We start from the raw sequence: 25,826 nt of genomic DNA on the forward strand, positions 1-25,826 counted from the left end.
AGGCTGTGCGGAAGCTAATATGCTTAGGTGACAAACCACACAATGCTGAAGAGTTGTGGACAGCTCTGAAAGAGTAGGCAGATCTGTGGCTCACACTGCTGAACCTACAGCCAGGCATGGTCATGTGTGACAATGGCGGGAACCTGGTGGCGGCTCTGAGGCGAGGCGAGTTCACACACGTACCATGCCTGGCACATGTGCATGAAGGATTTGTAAGCAGAAGAGGGCAGTTGGGAAGGATTTGTGAGCAGAAGAGGGCAGTTGTTGAGTACCAGCATCAACAAGGCCGTCGGTATTCAGTTCAGACTCCACACATAAGACCTCAGGAATGGACATGGATGTCAGACATATGTTTCATCCTCCAAAACTTTGAGGACTCCGGCCATGATGCCATAATTAGCGTCACCATCCTGCTTCTCTGTCTTCTGAAACACTCTCTGCTCACAATCAAAGAGGATGCATTGCAGGCGGAGCATGATGAGATGGAGCAAGGAACCAAACAGGGTGATTACACACAGCCCAGCCACATCTCATCCCAACGTGACAATGAGGAAGAGGAGGAGCAGGAGGAAGGACAGGAGCTAGTTTCATGCGCTACAGACGGTACTACTTGCACAGCTGTCATACCATCTGTTCAGCGTGGATGGCCAGAGGACAGAGAGGAGAAGGAGGAGGAGGAGGAGAGCATGGTCAGTCATCCTCTTGGTGAGGACACGGAAGTCTTGCCTGTTAGTAGTCTGGCACGCATGGCTGAGTTTATGTTACGCTGCCTTTCCCATGACCCTCGCGTTCTCAAAATTTTGGGTGACAGTCATTACTGGTTGATGACACTTCTAGACCCACGCTAGAAGGAGAACTTTATATCTCTTATTCCTGAGGCGGACAGGTCTACAAAAATGGGGCTGTACCAGAAGGCCATTGTTGCGGAACTATTAAAAAAATTCCCATCTGAAAACGCTGGCGGCAGAGGGCACACTTTGTTGGACAACCAAGGAGTACAGGCGAGAGAGACACAACTTCAATCCAGCAGAGGCAGGGGAACACTGTCAAAGTTCTGGGAGAGTTTTCTTAGCCCCTCCCATCGCACAGGCCCTGAGGCGCGGGGTACTCTCACAAGGAGTGCAAAGTTTGGGAAGATGCTGAGGAGTACCTTGCCGACCGTACCAACGTCCTCCGTGATTCCTCTGTGCCTTATAATTATTGGGTATCCAAGCTGGATACATGGAATGAACTGGCTCTCTATGCCTTGGGGGTCCTAGCCTGCCCTGCCGCTAGCGTTTTATCAGAGCGGGTTTTTAGTGCCGCTGGTGGAATTATAACTAATAAGGGCATCCTCCTGTCAACTGAATATGCTGACAGGCTGACTCTTATAAAAATGAACAAGGGCTGGATTGGGCCAGACTTCTTAACACCACCGAATGATAGCAGCGTAACATAAACTCAAATCCAGTGTCTTTTCTTGGGAGGTGTATTCCCATGCACCTTTTCACACCCAGACATGGTTCCTGATTTTGGCTATTTGCTCTTGTCCTCCTCCTTCTCCTCATCCTCCACCACCATATCACCAGGGTGACCGTGGTCCGTGATGCAACACCCACATAATTTTTTTAAAGGGTATTTATGATGCCCGTAAAAAAAATTTTTTATACAGTATGTTCATGTATACCCCCCAGGGGTAAATGTTTGTCAGCCCATACACTTAGTGCATGGGCATTACAAGTATAGGAGGTCCGCTCCTTTCTAATGGAAACATTTTTTTATCAGGCCCTCCTCCATGTCTCTTCCAAGGGGCATTGGAGTGCCTCCAAATTTTTGGCAACCCTTGCATTCACTGCATAGGCCAACACTATGGGAGACCCACTTCCTAATAATGGGAACATTGTTTTGAGGAGGCCCTCTGACCTCCATGTCTCTTCCAAGGGGCATTGAAGTGCCTCCAAATTTTTGGCAGCCCTTGCATTCACTGCATAGACCAACACTATGGGAGACTCTCTCCTTTCTAATGGGAATTTGTCGTTACTGTGGCCCTGCTCTATGTCTCTTTAAATTCTTAGTGGGGTTTTTCCTAAATTTGGTCAGCCGTTGGACTCACTGCATACCCTATAACTGTATAGCAGACTCTCTCCTTTCTAATGGGAACATGTCGTACTCATTACTGTGGCCCTGCTCTATGTGTCTTTCAGAGTCCCTCCATCATCAATGAAACAGGATGTGTCTGATGTGTCACACACCACATTGCCAGATAAGGTTGTAAAATGTTAAAATGACATTTCCCAGTGAATGTATTTGCCTTAAAAAATAACAGTAGGATCTTTCTTTAGTATAAAAACAGAGTCGCCAATGTAACCTCAATGTAATCACATTGTTCAGCTCCTGCACCTCCTCCTCCATCTCCAAAATGACCACAAGAGAAGCCAGGGCCCACCGGAGGAGTCTCTGGTTTTCTGGTGGGTCTGTCCAACCCTGCAAAGAAGCAGCCCTGGCTAAGAAAAGTGTGGGGGAAGGTTCCCAGACACTCTATGGCTGTTTTTTTAATGTGGATCGGACGTGCTTATGCATGTTATTTCTCAAACCGGATTGCAGATCAGGCCATTGCCCAACTCTGTAGTCATGAAATTAAATGCGCAAAGAAAGATGTTTGTGTGTCAAAGCACCACCGAGAAGTGTGAGTTGATGTTGGACAGGCTGCCATTGCTTCTGCAACAAGCTGCTTTAGAGGACTTCCTGGGAGAAATGACACCCAGCGTAGATTCAGTTTCCCTCTATGCCAGTCCTTTCACCAAGCTAAAGAACATATCTGTGGTGAAATACAACTCTCAGCAAAAAAAGCTGTGGACTAGCTCCGCACAGTCCCTGGCCACATTCACCTGTCCACGTGTTTGTGGTTAGGCGGTCCTTCCCATTAAGTGCACTGGGGAGGGCACGGGTAATGTTGTGGGACCAGGGCTTGTGGAAGGTGGAGACGATACCGGGAGAAACAGTGGCAGCTGGGGACTGAGTATGGACTCCTGGCCGCCGGCATGAGGTTATGAAAAGCTTCCACCTCCATGAGCCTAAAAGGCCACATTTCAAGTGAAAGCTGCTTTAGAGGACTTCTTGTGAGAAATGACAGTTGGGTAGATATGGTTTCCCAAGTCCTTTCACCAAGCTAAAGAATATGGCTGTGGTGAAATACAACTCAGCAAAAAAAGCTGTGGACTGGCTCCGTACTGTTCCTGGCCACATTCACCTGTCCACTTGTTTGTGGTTAGGCGGTCCTTCCCAGTAAGTGCACTGGGGAGGGCACGGGTAATGTTGTGGGGCCCGTGCTTGTGGAAGGCGGAGACGACACCGGGACAAATAGTTGCGGCTGGGGAGCGAGTATGGATACCCAGTCGCCGCCATTAGATTGTGGACAGCTTCCGCCTCCACGAGCCTAAAAGGCAACATTTCAAGTGCAAGCAGCTGTCAAAAATTTGGCAGCATAGTATTGCAGCCTGTGGGTTGGTGCGTGGCTGGCTGCATACTTGCGCTTGCATTTCAAGGAATGGGGTAGGGACAACTGAGCGCTGCACTGGGACAAGGACGTGGACGGTGATTGTTGCAAGTCTGCAATGACAAGTGCATGGCGGGAGGCATCTTCGCATGCGCCAAGGATCACTTATGATGGGCACACTTTTAGGCAGTGACCTGGGAGTCAGAGATGCTTCCAGAGGTCTTCCTCATGCTGTTCCCATGTCTTTTCAGTACTGTATGCATGTGTCTGATTATGTGTCACACACCACATGGCCAGATAAGGTTGTAAAATGTTAAAATGACATTTCCTGGTGAATGCATTTGTCTTGGTTGTAAGCAATGCAAAAGTGCAAAAATGCATTAAAAACGCTACGTGTGAACATAGCCCAAGGTGTGGAGGAGTATTTTTGTTTTTGGTTATTTATTTTGCCTTATATACAAGTCATTACCCTGGAAAGGATGTTCCTTAACATATTTCCCAGGAAAATCCATTTTGGTTTCGTTTTTGTATGTTTTATTGTGAGTCCGTAAAAGTGGCGTAATACTCTGACAACGTTGTTGACAGCAGTGATCTGGGAGTCAGAGATGCTTCCAGGGGTCTTCCTCATGCTGTTCCCATGTCACTTGAGCACTGTTCCCATGATTTGGGCAATTTTTAGGCCCTCTACAGACCGCCGGGGGGAGCCGCCTGAAAAATGCTTGAGTTTCCCATAGACTTACATTGGGTAGTCACATCCTCTGCCACTGGGATCGCTTGCCCCTGGAGACCTGGATGCATGGCTTTAAATCTTTGCTAAAATTTGTTGATTTATCATGACTATTCCTCATCCTGCAACTAAAAAAAATGTCTCTTTTGTATCTATAAAATACATTTTTCATAAAATAGATATGGGAAAACCACTGCAAATAAAACAATGAGCTAGATAGGAAAACTTGATATAGAGGATTCAGAAGTATTTGGTGGGAAAATGTCCAATAAATTGCAATTCCCAATCATTTTTCAGGAAATGCTATAAAATGATCACTCTTGATATGGGTTTATTCATAATGATCTGAAAGGGTTATACTAAAAATCACTGATCCAGGCCGGCCTGGAAGACTCAGCAGAAACACCTCTTCCTCTGCCCTTCTCTCTAGTTAAAGGGTCACTTATTGCTTGGTCATTGTCACTCTTACATAATCATATAAATAAATTAGGGGAATTCTCTCATGTTCTTTCTCTCTGCACATGTGTCTTCTGCTGGGCTTGATTTCCCTTACTTGTAACCCAAAGGATGAGGGTATTACAGCTGGTGAGTAAGGCTAAAAATGAAGACTATACAATAGATTTGATAGTACTTGTATAAAAATAAATAAAATAATGTGCATGTAAGGTCAAACATTGAGTTATGTTTTATGCTAGCAATGGAGACAGTTGGGTAAAGTCCTTTTCCTTCACCACTGACTGTTTATGAGTTGAGTTCTATTTATCCTGCCCTTTTGCAGTTCTGACTTTTTTTTCGTCTTAGCAATGCCGAGTTTTCAGCACTTTGGTCAGAGCTACTATGGCACAATCTACATGAAGTCTGTACGTTTTCTCCAGTGCTCATTCCACCAATATATACATATATATATATTTAACTTTCACATAATTGGTTTGTCATGCAGTTCCTTTAAATGCTCTGCTGACACCTCCATTGAAGGCTACACTATTTTATCTGGTGCAATTCCAGGCACCATGACAGAAATCCAACAGATCCTGTTGTAATGAAAGGGGTTCGTTGGGTGCTGATGGTGTCCAGAATGTGTGCACTGCCAGTAATTTAATTGTTCTTCTCCAATGACAGGTCAGAACAACGTAATTGAAAAACTATGATGTGAACAGAGTCTACCATGTTTACGTGAATTTATTCTATGTCAGGTCTTCTGGAATATGTTGCTGCTATAATTATTAGAACAAAAATACCAGCTCCTCCACATACTTGTGATCATGTAAACTGAATTAATGGGAACCTTTCAGTTCTGAAATACTGTGCCATCTGTGAAAAGTGTGTTATAGGGTGGGGGAAGCTGAACAAATTAATATGAAGGTTCACTGGAAATTATTTAATATAGTTTGTATTTTTTTTTTATTGAAATGCCTGCTTATTTTGGGTTTATCAGTCAAAGGGATGGTTCTACTCAGTGACTGACAGTTATCTCTGTAGAAGTGAGCAAATAGCTGTCAGTCATTGATTAGGATCGCCCTCTTGACTGTTCAGTTTAGAATCTTTTTCCCTCAAATCTATCAATGCGTTCAGTTTCTTCTGCTCTGCACCATGCATCTGCAGATCGGACTACATGCTCAACATGACAGGTTCCCTATAAAGACAGGGTCAGTGTTATCAGAACCTTGGACATTGTAAGTGTTTTGATAATTTCCATGTGAATAAATTCAGCAGAGCATATAGTTCAGCCATACACACCTAGTGGACCGATGAATAATTGTCAAACAAAGTGCGGCTTAAAAAAAATAAAGAAAAAACACATGAAAAAGCTCTTTGTCTTTGACTACTTTATTGTTTGTTGACGTTAACTAATTGTTTTGTATCTCAATATTCTGAGAACCGTAACTTTTTTTTTTTTGTTTGATAGAATTGTATGAGGGCTTGTTTTTTTGCACACCGAGTTATGGTTTTTATTGGTGTCATTTTGGGGTACATACGACTTTCTGATATGCAATTTACATTTTTTTTTCTTTTTAGTGTTCGGCTTGTGAGATAACTATTATATTATCTTATTAAGTCAAACTGTTACTGACACAGCGATACCAAATCTGCTAATTTTGTTTCAATTTTTTTTTTCTTTTTAGTGTTCAGTTGATGGGATAAATATTATAATATTTTATTATTTCAAACATGGACGCAACAATACCAAATTTGTTAATTTTTTTTTTCATATTTCTGTAAAAGTTGTTTTTTTTAACTTTTATATTTTTGTTTTAATTTTTATAATTTTTACACTTTTTTTTATTAGTCTCCCTAGGGACTTGAACCTCTACACGGCACTGCAGTACTATAGTATTGTAGTCTATTCTAAAATTACTGATAATCCAGGAATCTCAGCCACAGATATGGGTGCATTCAGCAGGTCCTCAACTACCATCAGCACCCTGATGACGGGGTGAATTCCCTGCATCCAACAACTTAAAGAGGTTGTCCACTACTTTTACATTGATGACCTATCCCTGATTGGTCGGGGTCTGGCACCCGGCACCCCCGCCAATTGGTGTCGCCGCCGCCGGTCGGGGGTACTCACATGTGGATCTGTGCGTCTTCTGCTATTGGCCGCCACAGGGTACTATACATTGGCTCCTATTGATTTGAATAGGAGGTAGATGTGTGGTACCAAGCCTCCGCCACTACCAGCGGCCAGCTCCACAAGTGAGTACTTCCAGCAGGCGGCCCCCGACACTGATAACAGCTGGTCGGCCGAGGTGCCGGGTGTCGGACCCCGGCCAATCAGACTTTGATAGGTCATCAATCAAAAAGTAGTGAATAACCACTTTAAATGCTTGACAGCAGCAACTAAGACAATGAACAGCTAAAATTGCAGCAGCTACACTCGGATGCTGTCTGTGCCAAACAGTCGGATTTCGCAGTGTATGCAGTGAGATCAACTGCTGAACCCACGCTATACAGCAGGATGTTGCCAAGTGGTTATATGCTACAGTTATAGGTGGATGAAGCTGGTATTACATGTCGTCAGTAACATCAATAGGACTGCCAGTCTTAATATTATATTTAGTCAAATACATAGACTCATGTCATAAACCTTTACACATTCTTTGTTATGCAATTAATGCCCATTAGCTTTTTCTCTGTATCGTGCTGATATTCTTATAGAATTTAAAGATATTTGAGATAGTGAGCAGCAGAAGAAAATAATCACTAAATCTAATCTATAATGAGTATTATATTTGCACACCGGCCAACATTTCTCACTGGGATTTCAGAACAATATCTATAACATCTGCTTAGAACATCTTTTATAGAAAAAAAAAACTCTAGTGGTGGAGAAAATTCCATTGTGGAATTCTGATAAATCTGACAAAGTGTCCAATGCAAATGTGAACACAGCCTTAGGCTACATTTCATATTACTAGTTCACAAAAGCCAAACATTTTATAATAGGCTGATATTTTTACATAAATTTTGGCATAATTTTGTACACAACATAATGCAAGAAAATATTTTCTCTCTAGGATCCATCTTTGACTTACCGACCAGAGCCTGAAAACTATCAGTACAGGAATTACAAAGTGAGTATAAAACAACACAAATATATCTGCATGTTCAGATTTTTATGTTTTGAATTAACCTAGTTTTATTAGCTCGAATACCTGTTAGTTTATACGGGATCTAATCTCTCAGGGTATGTAATGTAGACAGCATAGAAAGATTTCTTAAAATATAACTTTTAATAGTAATCATAAAATTAGGATTAACCCAGGCAAGACAAAATATAAATACTGACCCACAACATCGTGCCTACATCTGTACTACAATTGTCAATAACAATTGCTAGTTGGTACCATGTGAATGTAGGACAAGGTCAAATTCAAGGTGCCATAGTGCATATAAAGAAGAAAAAAGTGTAGATCTCATCCACTTGAGCTGTAGGGATGTTAAATTCAATGGAGTTTCACAGGCAGACAATTTCAGTTGTCACACCTATCTGCACTGTCATGCCCCATGTATATGCTCCTGCCCTAACAAGGGCAATACCGAAGAACATGGTCTGATCATACCACATCTTCTGGGTAGGGAAGGAAGCAAAAGAATGTACAGACATGACAGCATGGGATCGCAGCTGATTCTTTCTGTGAGGTAAAACATTGCTTAAAAACAGGCAAGGAAATGTTTTGCCTCACAGAAAGAATCAGCTATGATCCCCTGCTGTAATGTCTGTATAATCTTTTGCGTCCTCCCCTGCCCAGGAGCTGTGGTATGATCAGACCATGGTCCTGCACGGTCAGACACAGCCATTACACAGTACATAGCAGGGGCACATTTATAAAATTCACAGAACACAGGAACATTTTTTTTTTAACAAATCCAATTGTGGAACCTATTTTTATTCCAAGATATATTGATTAAATTTTACTTTGTTATTGGGGAAAACCCCATTAAATGCTAACACCTATCCAGCATTCGGCTCTCTCCACTGATCCTGAATCTATATGGAGCGATGGCTGTGCATGCCTTCATTCCATGCACTGTTTATTAGACTATTGGATATAGCCACATACAGTGCTGGGCTTTTTCCACCAATCCCATATACAATGAATGGAGCGGCTAGCGCGACCAATCAGCGACGCGGGATTTCCGTTACAGACAAACAGACAGAATTAGACGATTATATATATAGATGTAATATAAAAGTTCTCATTTTAGGAGAATGAAAGCTGATAGAAATAGCAAGTCAATTGCAAACTTACTTATTTTCATGCTGTCTAACTAACTAAACCTTGACCTATCATTTATTAAATATATCTCCCGTATGCCAAAAGTCTACAAATTTAACCCTTTCACCCCGAAGCTTGTTTTCACCTTCATGACCAGGCCAATTTTTTTAATGCTGACCAGTGTCACTTTATGAGGTAATTACTCTGGAACGCTTCAACGGATCCCGGTGATTCTGAGATTTTTTTGTGACATAATGTACTTCATGACAGTGGTAAAATTTCTTTGACATGACTTATGTTTATTTGTGAAAAAAAATCAGAAATTTGGTGAAAATTTTGCAATTTTCAAACTTTTAATTTTTATGCCCTTAAATCAGAGAGATATGTCACACAAAATAGTTAATAAATAGCATTTATCACATGTCTACTGTACATCAGCACAATTTTGGAAACATAATTTTTTTTGTTAGGAAGGTATAAGGGTTAAAAGTTGACCATCGATTTCTCATTTTTACAACAACATTTACAAAACCATTTTTTTAGGGACCACATCACATTTGAAGTGACTTTGAGGGGTGTACATAACAGAAAATACCCTAAAGTGATAGAATTCTAAAAACTGCACCTCTCAAGGTGCTCAAAACCACATTAAATAAGTTTATTAACCTTTGAGGTGCTTCACAGAAATTAATGGAATGTGGAAGGAAAAAATAAACATTCAACTTTTTTTCACAAAAATTTTAGTTTAGACCCTATTGTTTTTACTTTTACAAGGGTAACATTAGAAAATGGACCCTAAAATTTGTTGTGCAATTTCTCCTGAGCACACCGATATCCAATATGAGGGGGAAAACCACTGTTTGGGCGCATGGCAGGGCTCGGAAGGAAATTAGCGCCATTTGAATTTTTGAATGTAAAATTTGCTGGCATAATTAGCGGACACCATGTTGCTTTTGGAAAGCCCCTGAAGTGCTTAAACATTGGAAACCACCACAAATGACACCTTTCTGGAAACTAGACCCCTCAGGGAACTTGTATAGATGTGTAATGAGCACCTTGAACTCCCAGGTTCTTCGCAGAAGTTTATAACGTTGAGCTGTGAATATAAAAAAAATCACATTTTTCCCACAAAAAAAAAATTTTTGCCCCAAATTGTGCATTTTCACAAGGGTAACAGGAGAAAATTGACCCCAAAATTTCTTGTGCAATTTCTCCTGAGTACACAGATACCCAATATGTGGTGAAAAACTACTTTTGAGGCATAGTGCACAGCTCAGAAGGGAAGAAGCGCCATATTGGAGTTCAGATTTTGCTGGACTGGTTTGAAGGTGCCATGTCACATTGTTAGAGCCAGAGGTGCCAGATCAGCCGAACCTTCCATGAGTGACCCCATTTTACAAACTACACCTCTCAATGAATTCATATAAGGGTGCAGTGATCATATTTACAGCAGAGGTATGTCACAGCATTTTATATCATTGGGCAGTGAAGAAAAAATAATTACATTTTTACCACCAAAATTTTGTTTTAGCCGCAGATTTTACATTTTCACACTGGGAAATGGGTAAAAATGACACCAAAATTTGTCCCACAATCTCGGCTGAACATAGAAATACCCCATATGTGGCTGTGCAGTACTGCTTAGCCATATGGCGAGACTCGGGAGAGAGAGCACTTTTTGCCTCCTAGAGCGCATATTTTTGAGAATAGTTTGCGGACTCCATATACAGAGCTCCTATGTGCTAGAAGAGCAGAATCCCACTCAAGTGACCCCATTTTGGAAATGATACCCCTTTGTGAATTTATCTACTAGTGTAGTGACGATTTTGACACCATGGGGGTTTTCCAGAAACCAGCAGCTGTTGTAGTGACCAGTACGTTGTAGTGACCAGTACGTTATGCCCAGCTCATGCTTCTGGAGACATGCACCCGTAAATTAGGCGGGCTCTCATAGCTACAGAAATGCTAAACATGTGGATGCTAAATATGGTTTAGGCACACTGTGGGGCTCAGAAGGGAGGGGTGCACTTCTATTTTGGAGCACCGAATTCACTGGATTTCTTTTTAGATCGGGTGAGGAGCCATATTGCTTTTACAGAGCCTTTGTGCTACCAGTAACATGGAAGCCCCCTATTAACAGATGACGAACCTGAGTGGGGACTTGCCTTTTTTGTGATTGGATTTGAAGCTTTTATTGGGAACATTTAACATAACATTTGAGATCGCATTTGTCCTGTGCTCTACGCTGAGCACTTATATCGGCGCTTCCATCTAAATCTCTGAGTGAAGTGATTCAGATGAAATCCCTCAGGGATCAATTCACTATAATGAGGTAGCATCGTTACTCTGGATTCCATCTGGCCTCTGTTCAACAGTGTCCTTCTTTTCAGAAGTGCACAAAACTGTGGCCGGCGGCGCTTTTATGACGGACACCGCCAGATCACAGGTCCCAGAACAAGGCTCTCATAGATTTGTATTGAAAAGTGACCTCCGACACACTCCAGCATACACTGGAGCGCACAGGCAGGTCACTTTTCACAGAAAATGAACTGGGGCGGCAGGGAAATTGATGAAGTTGGCGAAAGGTGAGTATATGACAAGGGGCAAGGGACTTACATTTAAAGCACCACTCCAGCGGTGCAAAAAAACAAACAAACGTTGGAGTGGTGCTTTAAGCCCATATTGATTATATACAGTGGGGAAGATAAGTATTTGATGCACTGCCGATTTTTCAAGTTTTCCCACCTACAGAGAATGGAGAAGTCTGTAATTTTTATCGTAGGTACACTTCAACTGTGAGAGACAGAATCTAAAAATAAAACCCAGAAAATCACATTGTATGATTTTTAAATAATTCAATTGCATTTTATTGCAAGAAATAAGTATTTGATCACCTATTAACCAGCAAGAATTCTGTCTGTCACAGACCTGTTACTTTTTCTTTAAGAATCCCTCCTACTCTGCACTCATTACCTGTATTAATTGCACCTGTTTAAACTTGTTACCCGTATAAAAGACACTTGTCCACATATTCATACTCTAACTTCTCCACCATGGCCAAGACCATAGAGCTGTCTAAGGACATAGCAATATAGTAACATAGTAACGTAGATTGAATAAAGACCTAGGTCCATCAAGTTCAACCTTCGTCCTCCAATTGTACTCCCTACACTAACACTACACTAACTTACTAACTAACTGGGACTAGGCCTCACAAATGTATTATTATTATTATTATTATTATTATTAGCATTTTTATTATTGCTACACTATTACAATTAAAAATGTACCCGTTAATTAAATTATTTTAATTAGTTTTATATTTTGTATTACTTTTGCGATTTTAACAATGGTATTACTAAAATCCTTATGCCTAAATCTGTTGAACCAGAAGAAGGCAAAAACCCCAGGACACCTTCAGCCAATTTGTGTCACACAGAAAAATTCCTTCTTGACCCAGAGAAAAGGCGACCAGTCCAAGAACCCTGGATCAAACCTAATTATAATATTAGTTATGTAATTACTAATACCGTACTAGATGTACTACTATAGTTGTAGCATTTTGTCTAATTTAACTGTAACCCACAATATTATGTATATCGAGGAAGTCATCCAGCCCTTTTTTGAAAGCTGTTATAGTGTCGGCCATTACTACCTCTTGTGGTTGGGCATTCCACAGTCCGACTTCTCTGACTGTAAAGAACCCTTTCCTGTTTATCTGCCGGAATCGCCTTTCTTCCACCCGTAATGAGTTCCCCCTGGTCCTTAGTATGGTCCTTGGAAGGAATAAGTCATGTGCTAGTTCTTTGTACGGACCACACATATATTTATACATGTAAATGAGATCCCCTCTGAGGCGTCGTTTTTCTAAGCTTAAACAAGCTCAACTTTTTCAACCTCTCATCATATGGGAAGCCTTCCATCCCTTGTAATAATCTAGTTGCCTGCCTTTGAACTGACACTAACTTCTGAATATCCTTTTTAAAATGTGGAGCCCAAAACTGGATCCCAAGCCCAAAACTGGATTCCAGGACACCAGGGAGAAAATTGTAGACCTGCACTAGGCTAGGATGGGCTACAGGATAATAGGCAAGCAGCTTGGTCAGATGGCAACAACTGTTGGTGCAATTATTAGAAAATGGAAGAAACACAAGATGACTGTCAGTTTTCCTTGGTCTGGGGCTACATGTAAGATCTTGCCCCGTGGGGTACGGATGGTTATGAGAAAGATCAGGAATCAGCCCAGCACTACACGGGAGGATCTGGTCAGGAACCTGAAGAAAGCAGGGTCCACAGTCTCAAACATTACCGATAGTAACACACTACACCGTCATGGATTAAAATCCTGCAGGGCACGCAAGGTCCCCCTGCTCACACCAGCGCATGTTCAGGCCCATTTGAAGTTCCCCAGTGACCATCTTGATGATCCAGAGGCGGCATGGGAGAATGTCATGTGGTCAGATGAGACTAAAATATAACTTTTTGGTATCAACTCCACTCGCCGTGTTTGGAGAATGAAGAAGGATGAGTACAACCCCAAGAACACCGTCCCAACCATAAAGCATGATGGGGGAAACATCACTCTTGGTGGGGAAAACTTGCAAAATCGTCAGTGTATCAAATGCTTATTTTCACCACTGTAACTGTATCTTGAATATGATTTGGTAAACAGCTAAAATGCCAAAACTTGTGTCACTGTCCACATATTTCTGGAACTAACTGTACCTGCCTGTTAGTTTTTAGGCCCATAATAATAAAAAAAAAAAAATACTCTTTAAGTTATTCCTTTGTGTTAGTTTATTATATGTTCAGCAAAACCTATGTATCTTTGCAATAAATCTTTTTGTCTCTCCCTTAAATTCTTTACCCATGTGCAAATATTGCCACCTAGGGCCATACTTTTGAAGTTTTAGTTCGAGGCTCTTGTATAGTACAGTATGAAATTATTTTGCAAGAATCTTAATATATTTCATCAGCTGCATGACCAACATCCAGATTTGCACCTACCTTCTCATAGAAGTCAAGCATTTTGGTTAAGCATTAAAATTCATGCTGAATATCAATCATTAGTTAAGATTACAGACCTTGAGAAGTGCAGGAGAACTAATGGTAAATCCATACTCAGGAGCTATGAGATAAAAGATATTTCTCTCTCCGCTTATTCTAGGATGGCCCTCTTGTGGACAGAGTGAAAATGACCTACTCTCTAATGCACACACACCAAACTCTGGACTTTGTGAAGGAAAAGGTGCGTTTAACTTGATTTTTTGGTTATAAAATTACATAAAAATATACAGATTGTAGTCACATAGATGATGCATATATCATGTCCTATTTATGGAAACATTACATAAATTTTTTTGAAGGGGTTAACCTTTGAAGGTCAACCGACCTTCTTAGTATCATCCAAAGAGTTGAATAGTAATTTATTAACTTGAAGTATATTAAAGGTAACAGATATATCAGTAGAAGCTCTATAAAAAGTATAATTTGCAATAACCCAATCAATAACACAGCGATGTAGCTTATTTCTTCTGTGACAAAGAAAAAATATTATTCATTTATTTATTTTTTAAATATTGCGATCTTTCAATTAACCCTTTTGAGGGGTGAGCATAGGACATCACAAGGTTGCAACCATTCTATTTCTGTAAAAAAATATATAACCATCAGTAATCTGATGATGTTTAGCAAACCTGCATTAAACTATGGTACCTGCTTAGGGCTTTGCTTATCTGGGTAGAAGATGGCACCAGGATGCATTATAGAAAAAATGCAAGCCGGTGAAAGCAGTGTGATGCTCTGGGCAATGTTCTGATGGGTAATCCTTGGGTCTTATCCATCAAGCCTCCAATTTACAGGACTTAAAGACAACCTGTCATGTATAATAACGCCATTAACTGTAACGCTAATGCTATCGCCCCTGCATGATCCCCTTCTCCCTTCATGCAGGGACGCTGACATACTCACCACCGCTGCCGCGTGGTCACCTCCTCATCTTTGGCGCATCTCCCTGCTTTCTGCGCGCTGGCTTCCGGTGCCGTACCTGGTGCTCACACGCGCACTCCCCTGCTCTTACATTGTAAATGCCTCCAGCCAATAGCTGTGAGGCATCTAAGTATAAAAGACACCTTCTCTATTGGGGAGGTGCCTGAGCAACCCCTATAGTTCCTTGAGTAGAGTGTGTGTGCAACTGTATGTTGCCATATCCCTCATCCCGTGTAGTTGAGTGTTAGCTCGAACCCCTGGTCCTTGAGTGGCAAGGCCTGAACCTGAACCTCTGGTCTTTGTGTGGCCAGGTCCTGATCCCGAACCCCTGGTCCTTTTGTTTCCAGGGCCTGAACACAAAACGCATCTGGCGGCCCCTGTAGTCTGAAGCCGCACCAGCGGTACCTGAATCCTGAGAAGCCGCTCCGACAGTACCTGAACCCCAAGAAGCTGCACCGGCGGTACCCAAACCCTGTGAAGCCGCACCAGCGATATCTGAACCCTGAAACCGTTCCGTCAGTACTTGAACCTGCACGTGTGTCAGTCCTGGTTAGCATTCCTGAGTCTCTACTGTCGGAGCCTGTTCCAGTACCCGAATCCAGCCCTGTCTGTGACTCTGTGTCAGTATCTCTTCTGTCAGAGCACCCAGAAACTGAGTAGTCTGAAAAGAGAGCGAATCCTGCCTGCAAGCAACTCTGAATCCTTATCCGTGTTGGTGAACCTGACCCCTGGGACTGCCTAGGAGTGGTACCTAGAGGATACCTGCAGCTCAATCAAGTCTGACTCCACCATCAGGAGCTCCAGTGAACACCAGGTAGCCGCTTAGTCATACCCCTCCTAGGTAAGCCCGGCTCCGTGGTACAGTGGGTCCACGAACCACGTGCACCACCTGCGTGTGTGAAAATAACCTGCAGATATGGGGTTAATCTGCATATTAATAACGTTATGACACCATGCGGCGCTGGCATCGAGAGCCCCACTGCCAGGAGGAACTGAACTTAACTCCCCCTTGCAGCGTTTGGCTTCCTGTCATAGAGGTGGCGCCTGTGCGGTTTCAGTTACCATTCAGTACTTAGTGAGCGGTGACTGTAACATAGCCCCCAGCACTGACTGACAGCTTGCTTGGCATATAGCCGACTGTCAGTTAGTGCCGGGGGTGCAGCCTCTGATCTCTATACACTGAGCGGTGATTGAAACCGTGCCGGCGTCACCCCTATGACTGGAAGCAGAATGCTGCAGGGGGAAAATTGTGTCCTTTAAAGGTTAATATCATTATTTTACAAAAGAGGCTCCCTTTAAAGAAGGACTCTCAATAAAAATGTTATCCTAAACCTTTCTAAATATGTGCGCAGTGTTGTGTAAGAGCAGTAAAACACTTACCATTCGCTGTGTTCCCAGATTTCCAGTACCGCTCCAGATCACACTGAAGTTTGAGTGAACTAAAAGTCGCTATTACAATGTAAGTTTATGTAGCCTTGCTCTGAGCAGGATGAGCTGAGCAGTGAGAAGAGGAGCTGAGCAGTGCTGGAAACCGGGGAAGATGGCGATGCGAGAGTATATTAATGCATCTACACTACGCTCATACTTTATAAGCTTTAGGGCATAACATGTTTGTTGGGAGTGCTTCTGTGCAGTTAGTCCATCATTTGAAATCTGTCAATTGGCAGTTGAAACCCACCTCAGTAACTAAGCACAGGCCTTTATCGGGACCTTATACTAAAAATAGAGATAACTTTAGTGTAAAAATTCACTTGATTACTTTAACGAAAATATTCTTTATGTTCAGATGAGGTGCTCAAAGCCCTGTGGGAAAGACTGTGCGGCTCACAGCACCTTTCCTTCCTCAGATTTGCCAGCTAGCTCTGCCATTGATTGACAACTTTAAATTAGTGAGAACAACAGTGGGAAGCAGGGTGCTCTGTACTGCATGGCTCCGCCCATGGTGTTCTGTCCACCTTATTTGCATATGAAGATAAGACATTTTTTCTCTAATACTACCCAGTGGATTTTTAACCCCTGTTCATGTTGGTCCTCTAGGATACTATTTTTTCATTGTCACATTTCAGGAGCCATAGGGGCCGATCCAGAAAAGTGGCATAAAAGCTTTGAAAAGTCTCATTTTCCCCGCTGTACATATAAACTAGTTTTTGCAGGTTCTACCAATTTTATATAGTTTTGTTATGTTTTACTACTTTCACAGAGAAAAACAAAAACATTTTTTAAAGCATCCATTTGCTGGGTTCCATTTTTTGATCATTTTTTATTTTATTTTTTTGTGAATCTGGATGAGCAAAACCCACCAATTTTAGCATAGTTTTTTTGTATTTTGTTCTTATGGCGTTCACCATACGGGATAAATTATAATATAGTTTTATAATACAGGTCAATACAGTTGCAGTGATATCCAAGTTATATCATTTATTTACATTCTTCTACTTTTGCAGAGCTGTACAAGGATTCGCTTTTTTGCATTTACATGCTGTAGCTTTTATTGGTAGCATTTTGGGATATGTACAACTTTTTGATTAATTTTTATGTAATTATTTGTGAGGTGGGATGAACAAAAAACAAAAAATTCTGGCATTACTTTTTCAAATTTTTGGGTGGCGTTTACTGTGCAGGTGTCGTGCAAGGTGTGGGAAATACTAAGTGCAACACGAAGGGAAGAGGGGAAGGGAGCCCAGACTCTAGGGAAAGGGAGGGTTGGAGACCTCCTAGGCTGATCTGGTATCACCCTGTCTCTCCTATCGTCCCTATATTGGTTCCTCACCAATCGCCGCTCAGGAACCTAAACCCTGTATTTCCCTAGCGCTTGGCCCTAGATAGGGAAATGGGGGATGAGCACTAGTCAGTCCCCACTAACAACTAAAGACAAGAAAGGAGACAAACACGGGGAAAAGTAACTTAGCTTGAACCAACTTCAGAGAGATTACTCCTAACGTCTTCCAGGTACCAAAGAGGAAGTAAGCAGACTGCAACAGCTCCAAGCCTTCACAAGAGAACAAGTGAATATCACTGGCAAGTATTTAAACACCCAGGCCTGGGTGTCAATTAGCAAGAGGGAGGTAGCCGCTGGGTCCTACAGTGAGACAGTTAAGAAGATGTCTGTAATGCCAAACAAAGAGATCTTCTGCAACCAACTGCAGAGCGACTGTCACTTCTGACACACCCGTGAAAGCAGGGGAAATAATCATATAGTGTTATAATATGCATAATTCCAGAGACCAACCAGTGAGCTGCTGGAGAAGGGATGTGACAGGAGAAGAAATAAATCTTCTCCTCAGCTGACGGAGAGAAAAAGATATTTTTCTACAGCTCAGTCCTCCTTAGTCAGCCAAGGTGAAGATTTATTTCTTCTCCTGTCACAGCTCCTGTGTCATTGAGACACAAGTCTCGTGAGTAATGTTTCTTCAGACTACATCCCATCCTGACATGTGACTAGGATGGACTTCCATTTGAATTACATGACAGAGGCCATTTTATTACATTCTTGGAAAACCCCATTTAGAGGTTTTGTGGAATCCATTCCTTGATCTTTTTCATGGCACAAGACAGACCTAAACAACACAAGTCATTTTAATGTTATGGCTGATTAGTGTATGTTTATATTGCTCAACAGAAGGTATTTGAAAAAATATGCAAGGGAACCCAATGTATAATTAAGGACAATTTTAAACAATTTGGGACCTGGGGCAACATTCATGCTGGGGACTCAGATCCTGAAATACTCCACCAACAACACTGTTACAGTCCATTCAGTACATTACACAAATGTTTTCATGTAAAAAAAAAAGAGGACACATAATTGGTATTATCACATCTGTGACAACCAGAGCTAAATGACTAGCACCTTATTTGACCAGCATGATGATTACCATAAAAAAAGAACAAAAACAATGGCAGAAGTGTTGTTTTTTTGTTAATCCTGCCTCACAGGCAGCGGGATAAAAAGCGATCAAAATGTCATATTTACCCCAAGTTGTTACCAGTCAAAAGGTAAGTTCATCCCACAAAAAAACACAATAATTTAAAATAAGTAGCACTGCGAAAATTAACCAAAAGATGATTTTCTATAATTATCTATAGACAATAAAAATGTAATACATACGTCACTTTGCCGGTGCAGACAATTTTGTATTATTATCTGCAGACAATAAAAATGTAATTATTTTGTAAATCAGCCGGTGATCAAGATATCCTGCCCCCCCCCCCACCTCCAATCCTCGTTTGCATAGCTTCTCCTTTGATAAGATTGGCAAGTAGATAACTTAAAGAGTTTGTCCATGACTTTTACATTGATGAGCTATCCTTAGGATAGGTCATCAATGTCTTATCGGCCAGGGTCCGACAACTGGCACCCCCGCCGATTAGCTGATATCGGTGGTAGAGGTCACCGGCAGGAAGTACTCACTTGCCGAGCTGCTCCGTCTACTTGTAGTGGCTGTCGCAGGGTATTACACATCACTATTGATTTGAATAGGAGGCAGATGTGCAGTACCAAGCTTTGGCCACTACAAGTAGACGGAGCAGCTCGGCAAGTGAGTACTTCTTGCTGGCGGCTGCCGCCGACTCCCGGTGACAGCTGATCAGCGGGGGTACCAGGTGTCGGTCCCTGGCCGATGAGACATTGTTACCTAATATTAACAGCTCTAAACATATTACCATTTAGTAACAGCTTAGTAAAGTACACAACAGCCCTGGGTTAGTGCAAAGTGTTATGATCTGCAACATGTACTAAGATAGGGGAAAGCTGTCCCTACAGTAAGACTAAGCTGAATCCCTACGATGTAGCGGGCTGTCTGTTCCTTGTGAAAGGACCCGCCAAAGTCCTCGGCTAGTCTGAACGAAGACCTATAGAATAAAGGAAGGAGTCCCTAAAAGAACTAAGGACTGAAACAAAAATGGGACACTTCCTGAACAGAGATAGTTGTTGCAGAACACAAAAAGACAAACTGACAAAAAAGGTACTAGAGGTCCCAGAAGGACCAAGCGAACTGACAGAGATAGGCACCGAATAACCTGGCTAGCAAAACAGTCAAACAGCACTGAAGTCCAGCACAGCCAAAAGGGCGGAGCTGGAATATAAAGGCAGATGGTCACATGACCGCAAAACACAAGATGGAAAAAACAAACAGGAAGGTTCTAACACAAAGAGTGAGATGTTAAGATAATAGGTGATAACTTCTTGTAACAAAAATACACCTTTAAAACTTGTTTATAATGGTCTAAATCTAGTGCAGCTTATCTGCCAAAGCTAAGAGTAGATCCTAAAATCATTAGAGCTTATCCATATGGCACAGCTGTGTACAGGCTGTATAACGACACACAAAATAATTGCATTTAAATATTATAGAGCAATATGCTTTCTGTGTCATATGGTCCCTCTGCGTGGCATCTTATTTACCCTTAAAAGCCATTTTCATGCAATGGCATGTTCAGAATTTTTTTTTTACTCTATGCCTCCATAAAGAAGCCTGATGGAACTACAATATAGGTCAGTCCATAGTACTACAGCGCATAAGTAGGGAAGAAAAGTTTAACATATGTTTTTTCACTGCCGCCTTCATATGCTTTGAGGCCTCCATGGTAGACCTCTAAGTTGTACTGTTTTCTCTTGTGGAGAGTGACAAGCCTGACATGCCAGGGTAAGGAGACTTATAGGCCATGTAATGCTCCTCTGGGAAATTAAATATGCAAATTGCCTCTTCAGAGAGGACGAGGACTTGATCTCTAGTGCCACCTATTGGATGTAACAATCCTAACAGTCAATATCGACCCTTTAACAAGTCTTGCCATATCTCATAAAGGAATGCATGTAGAATGTATACAAAATGTACACTAAACAATCTGAATTTATGTTTAATCTCGTGTCCAAGGCTCAAAGGTATTATTGATAACTAATAGTTACATAATAAACAGTGACTGATAGCAGTATTGATTGTCTGACAATATTGTTTTCATTTTCACGATGAGAACAGCACAATGTCCTTTTCTCACATTGCCTAAATTCATATCACATTATAGGTCAATGTTCACTGTTAAAAGCTACAAATGTCTCTATAATATAAACACAGCCTAGGTCTGTATATATCCCCGGGATAAAGAGGAGAAATATGCTAAATGTTAAAATGTATTATTTTACTGAAGATTAAAAAAAAACATGAAAACATTTTTTATTATTCTTCAATTAAATAATACATTTTTACATTTAGCATATTTCTTTTCTTTATCCTGGGGGTATATACAGACCTAGGTTGTGTTTATGATATGCTTATGAAGTGGTATGCACTAACTATATCTAGGACTAGTTGTTTAAATGTCTCTATAAATATTTTATCATGTAGAAATTTTATAATTTAGGCTTTGTCCATATCTTGTTTCAGGTACATATATACAGTTGTGCTCAAAAGTTTACATACCCCAGCACAATTTTTCCTTTCTTGACCTTGTTTCAGAGAATATAAATGATAACAAAAAAATTTTTCTCCACTCATAATTATTAGTCGGGTGAAGCCATTTATTGATTTTTAATATTTAAAAAGAGAAAACACAGTAGTTTGACAATAAATGTGTGACATTCAGAAGTAGTGCTGTTGCTTCAAAAGCATCCAGCAACTATAAGAGTTAACACAGTCACAAGAGACAGGGAGTGGTTAGCAGAGCCCCAGGGGGCACTCTGTAATAAAAGTATTATGTATCTGTTGTGCAGTGCAGGGAGGTAGCTGCAGGAGAGACACTTTTCTCCTTTTACTCCCTGGCATACTACATGAAAGTGTGGGTCCTGGCTGGATGTGTGAACTTTTGCTGTGAGGGCCTTACGCTCGTGCAGGCCGCATGTAGTCGGCGGTGTGGGCCGGCCAGGACCATGTGGTTCACAGTTCAATGAGTGAGACTTCCGTGCCAAAGCAGACTCTTTACTGAACGGTAACTTGGCAAAGGTTACATACAAGGGATAGCAGGTACAAAGTCTTATGGTCATTTCCTCTACCATACGGAGCATTCTCCTTCACACAGTATCCTTACTGTGTAATCTACTTCAGGGCTAGTGAAGCACATTGTTTTGCCCTACTTTGCCACAACCCAGCTTCAACACCACAGTCCTGATCAGCAAGTCTCCCTACTCGCTCAACGGTTCTGCATCCTATTTCTTCCACTATTGGCGCCCTGCATGTACCGCTCGGGGCCCCCACTAGTCCCACGAACTGAGTCCTTTTTAGCCCCGTTACCTTCAGTGTTAAAATCTTCGGGGATCGTGACTCAGCGTCCTCACCGAGAGCCCTTCCCCGGAAGGCCTCTGTCTCATCAGTCACTTCTCTTCAGGATCTCGCTATCCCTCACCTCTGGTCTCCTCTTTCTGTGGATCACCCCTTAGACAGCACTGCTCACTTAGCACTCCAAACTCGAACTCTCTTACTCACAGGAAGCATCACTTGCCCTAACACTAACCGCTCCCACTGTGGGCTAGTCCCAACATTAACTCTATCCTAATTTACCCTATCGTCACTACCTATGCTACAGTCAACAATCTATCCCTATTCTACCTATCCAATACACTATGCCTTACATTATCACATCCCACATTATACACTACTTATAGCACTACTACACACCGTATATTACCATGCAATTCACATGACCTGATATATACAAAGACGCATGACATAATACGCACAATGCGATTGGTGTCTTCAGGGGTAGAAACGCGACAACACAGTCCATCACCCTTACATATTCATGAAGGAAGATTGCAGCAGAAGGATGCTGCCATGTGCAAGCATGTCCTGGCTGAGTTATAGGCGTGAAAAATAGCCAGGTGCAGAAGTGGCCCAGCGGACCACTGTGGTGAAGTGTCATGATTTTTTGTCGGGCTCCCCGATGTATTCTGGGGCACTAGTTACAATAGTTTTTTACCAACTAATGTGTTTTTTATTTTGTGATATTGTGGTTGGTGGGAAGGAATGGGTATGGCAATTTCACTTGTCAAGCAGTGAAATGATGTACTTTGAGGACCTCTGTTTCATATACATGAACCTCTGGTGGAGCCTCTTTACCCTCCAAATGGCACTGTATGATTGTAGTGGTTTTACTTCTAATATATCCGTAAAGAAACTCCTGATTATATCTCCAAAACAACCTACAAAGATGAATAGTTCTGATGCTTTGGAACTCTTAGGGTATATTCACACGCAGAAGATGTATTCCTTAGACTTTAAAGGGAATCTGTCACCACATTTGAGCTAGGTAAACCATTACTATAGGCATACAGGTTATAGATGGAATAAAAAAAGTGATACCTGTCTGTGTCACATCTCATACCTTGTTGCAGAAAAATAATCTTTTATGACGTTATGTTAATGAGCTCTTACAGGATATGGGGAGGCTGCTGTTGGGAAGAAAACACTGCCTCCACATTTTATTAGCATACTAGCTGTACCCGGCCATGTGTTGCTGTGCCTCAGTCTGGTTAAATGGAAAAGAAAGAAAAGAGAAAGCGCACATTTCTAAAATATTTAATGCTTGTGGGTATACAATATTTTTTGTTGTTCCATTGTCTGTGTAGATATAGAGATTGTCTGGTTTGCCGACTCTAGAACATGCAACATATTATTTATCGTACATGTGAGAAGCAATCCGTATCTAAATTTATAATATATATATATATCTATATAAATAAAAATGTAAGTGTGTGTATACACATCTTCTCATTTAAAGATTTTTCTGAATTTTCTTGACTATGAAAATTGTACATTCACACTGAAGGCATCAAAACTATGAATTAACACATGTGGAATTATATACTTAACAAAAATGTGTGAAACAACTGAAAATATCTCTTATATTCTAGGTTCTTCAAAGTAGCCACCTTTTTCTTTGATGACTGCTTTGCACACTCTTGCCATTCTCTTGATGAGCTTCAAGAGGTAGTCACCGGAAATGGTTTTCACTTCACAGGTGTGCCCTGTCAGGTTTAATAAGTGGGATTTCTTGCCTTATAAATGGGGTTGGGACCATCAATTGTGTTGTGCAGAAGTCTGGTGGATACACAGCTGATAGTCCTACTGAATAGACTGTTAGTGTTAGAACCCTCCTGTTTGTTTTTTCTATCTTGTGGTTTGCGGTCACGTGACCATCTGCCTTTATATTCCAGCTCCGCCCTTCTGGCTGTGCTGGACTTCAGTGTTTGACTGTTTCTCTAGCCTGGTGCTTCGGTGCCTTTCTCTGTCAGTTCGCTTGGTCCTCTGGGACCTCTAGTACATTTTTGTCAGTTTGTTTTTTTGTGTTCTGCAACAACTTCTCTATTTAGGAGGTGTCCCATTTTTGTCCCAGTCTTTAGTTCTTTTAGGGACCCCTCCCTTAATTCTATAGGTCTTCGTTCAGACTAGCCAAGGACTAAGGCGGGTCTGTTCACTAGGAACAGGCAGCCCGCTACATCGTAGGGATTCAGCTTAGTCTTACTGTAGGGACAGCTTTCCCCTATCTTTCCTTAGTATATGTTGCATATCATAACAGTTAGAAGAAACCCCCCCTCTCGCTGTTGCTTTTACGTCCAACAGCTGGTGTATAAAAGCATAGTAGGTATATAAAAACATGCATGTATTCGAATGCAATGTTGTGTCAAAATTTCAAAGCAATCGGTAAAGAACTTTCAGAGATTTAAGATTTTGAACAAACGAACATTTACATTTTTATTTATATATAGATAGATGTTTCTGCTCCCCTCATCATTCCTACATTCCTGTGATATTGGGTGCTTGAGATGAAATGGCACACCTGCGCATTCCTTCTCACTTTGTTCCTCCTCAATGTTCCGTACTACTAAGGGTATAGGCTTCACTTCTTCTGCGCAGGTGCCAACGAGTCACTGGCATACCCGCTCCCAGTGTTCCGTGGCACGCAGAAAAGGTGCCCTCCTGAAACTGGGAGCGGAAGTACCAGTGATTCACCAGCACCTGCGCAGAAGGAAAGTGAAGCCTATGCCCTTAGAAGGGTGGAATACGGAGGAGGAATGAAGGGAGCTGAAATGCCCTGGCGCGCAATTTCATCTCAAGCTCCCGATGTCACATGGACGTAGGAATGATGAAGGGAGGAGAAACATATGCTAATGAAGTGCAGAGGCAGTGTTTTCTTCCCGACAGCAGCCTGCCCATATCCTGGAAGAGCTCATTAATATAAAGTCTTAAAAGATGATTTCTCTGCATGAAATGTGAGACAGACAGATATCACTTTTTTATTCAGTCTATAGCCTGTATATCCATATTAATGGTTTACCTAGCTCAAATGTGGTGACAGATTCCCTTTAATTGGAGCAAGAGCAAGCATGGTCAACTACAATATTCAAGATCTTAAATATGGAGCTGGATCATACATGGGCGACTACACTATTCAAACAGTTCAATATATGATCAGTCGGGGCCTCACAGTTGGGACCCCCACTGCTGAGCGCCTTTGTTTTTATAAGCCCCATTTAGCTGCATGTTCAACTACCATATTAAAATGCACATGGTTGTTAAAGAAGAACAAGGTACACAGGTCCCCCCAATCTAGTGATTATGGGAATTCCATGGATGGGAACCCCAATGATCATACATTTATCCCCTATTAAAGGATAGGCAAAAAGTGTTCTTAAGAGATTTTCCATTATTCAAAGAAGGCTTGAAATCTGTTGATTCACTAAATTATTAATGCTAATGGGCCAATTATTTAATTTAATAAACTTATATTTTATGTATTTTATATTTCCATGAGAACTGTGTTCTGCATTGAAATCCAAAAAGCTGTGCATGGTGCTAATGTTCTACCACTATTGCCCATCAATATTCCTTGTGCAGCTAATATGTGACTACTATCGATGTCATGCTATCCCCACAGGTCCCCTTGATTTTGATCAGGAGAGTATGATCACGGAGAAAGCCATTTC

At 41.5% G+C, this 25,826-nt stretch overlaps 1 protein-coding gene across 1 annotated transcript in view; it reads left to right on the forward strand.

The window, feature by feature from the left end:
• The first annotated feature begins 4,645 nt into the window (after window positions 1-4,645).
• MIOX (myo-inositol oxygenase) overlaps window positions 4,646-25,826 on the forward strand; it is a 51,084-nt gene continuing 29,903 nt past the window's right edge. Inside the window, exons 1-3 of the mRNA XM_073652593.1 lie at window positions 4,646-4,787; window positions 7,718-7,774; window positions 14,088-14,168. Coding sequence (XP_073508694.1) covers window positions 4,770-4,787; window positions 7,718-7,774; window positions 14,088-14,168 — 156 coding nt within the window. The 5' untranslated portion in view covers window positions 4,646-4,769. The remainder of the gene's footprint in view (window positions 4,788-7,717; window positions 7,775-14,087; window positions 14,169-25,826) is intronic.

This window comes from Phyllobates terribilis, unplaced genomic scaffold (genome assembly GCF_046119375.1).
Source record: "Phyllobates terribilis strain yellow unplaced genomic scaffold, ASM4611937v1 Scaffold_11__3_contigs__length_659146591, whole genome shotgun sequence".
NCBI lineage: Eukaryota > Metazoa > Chordata > Amphibia > Anura > Dendrobatidae > Phyllobates > Phyllobates terribilis.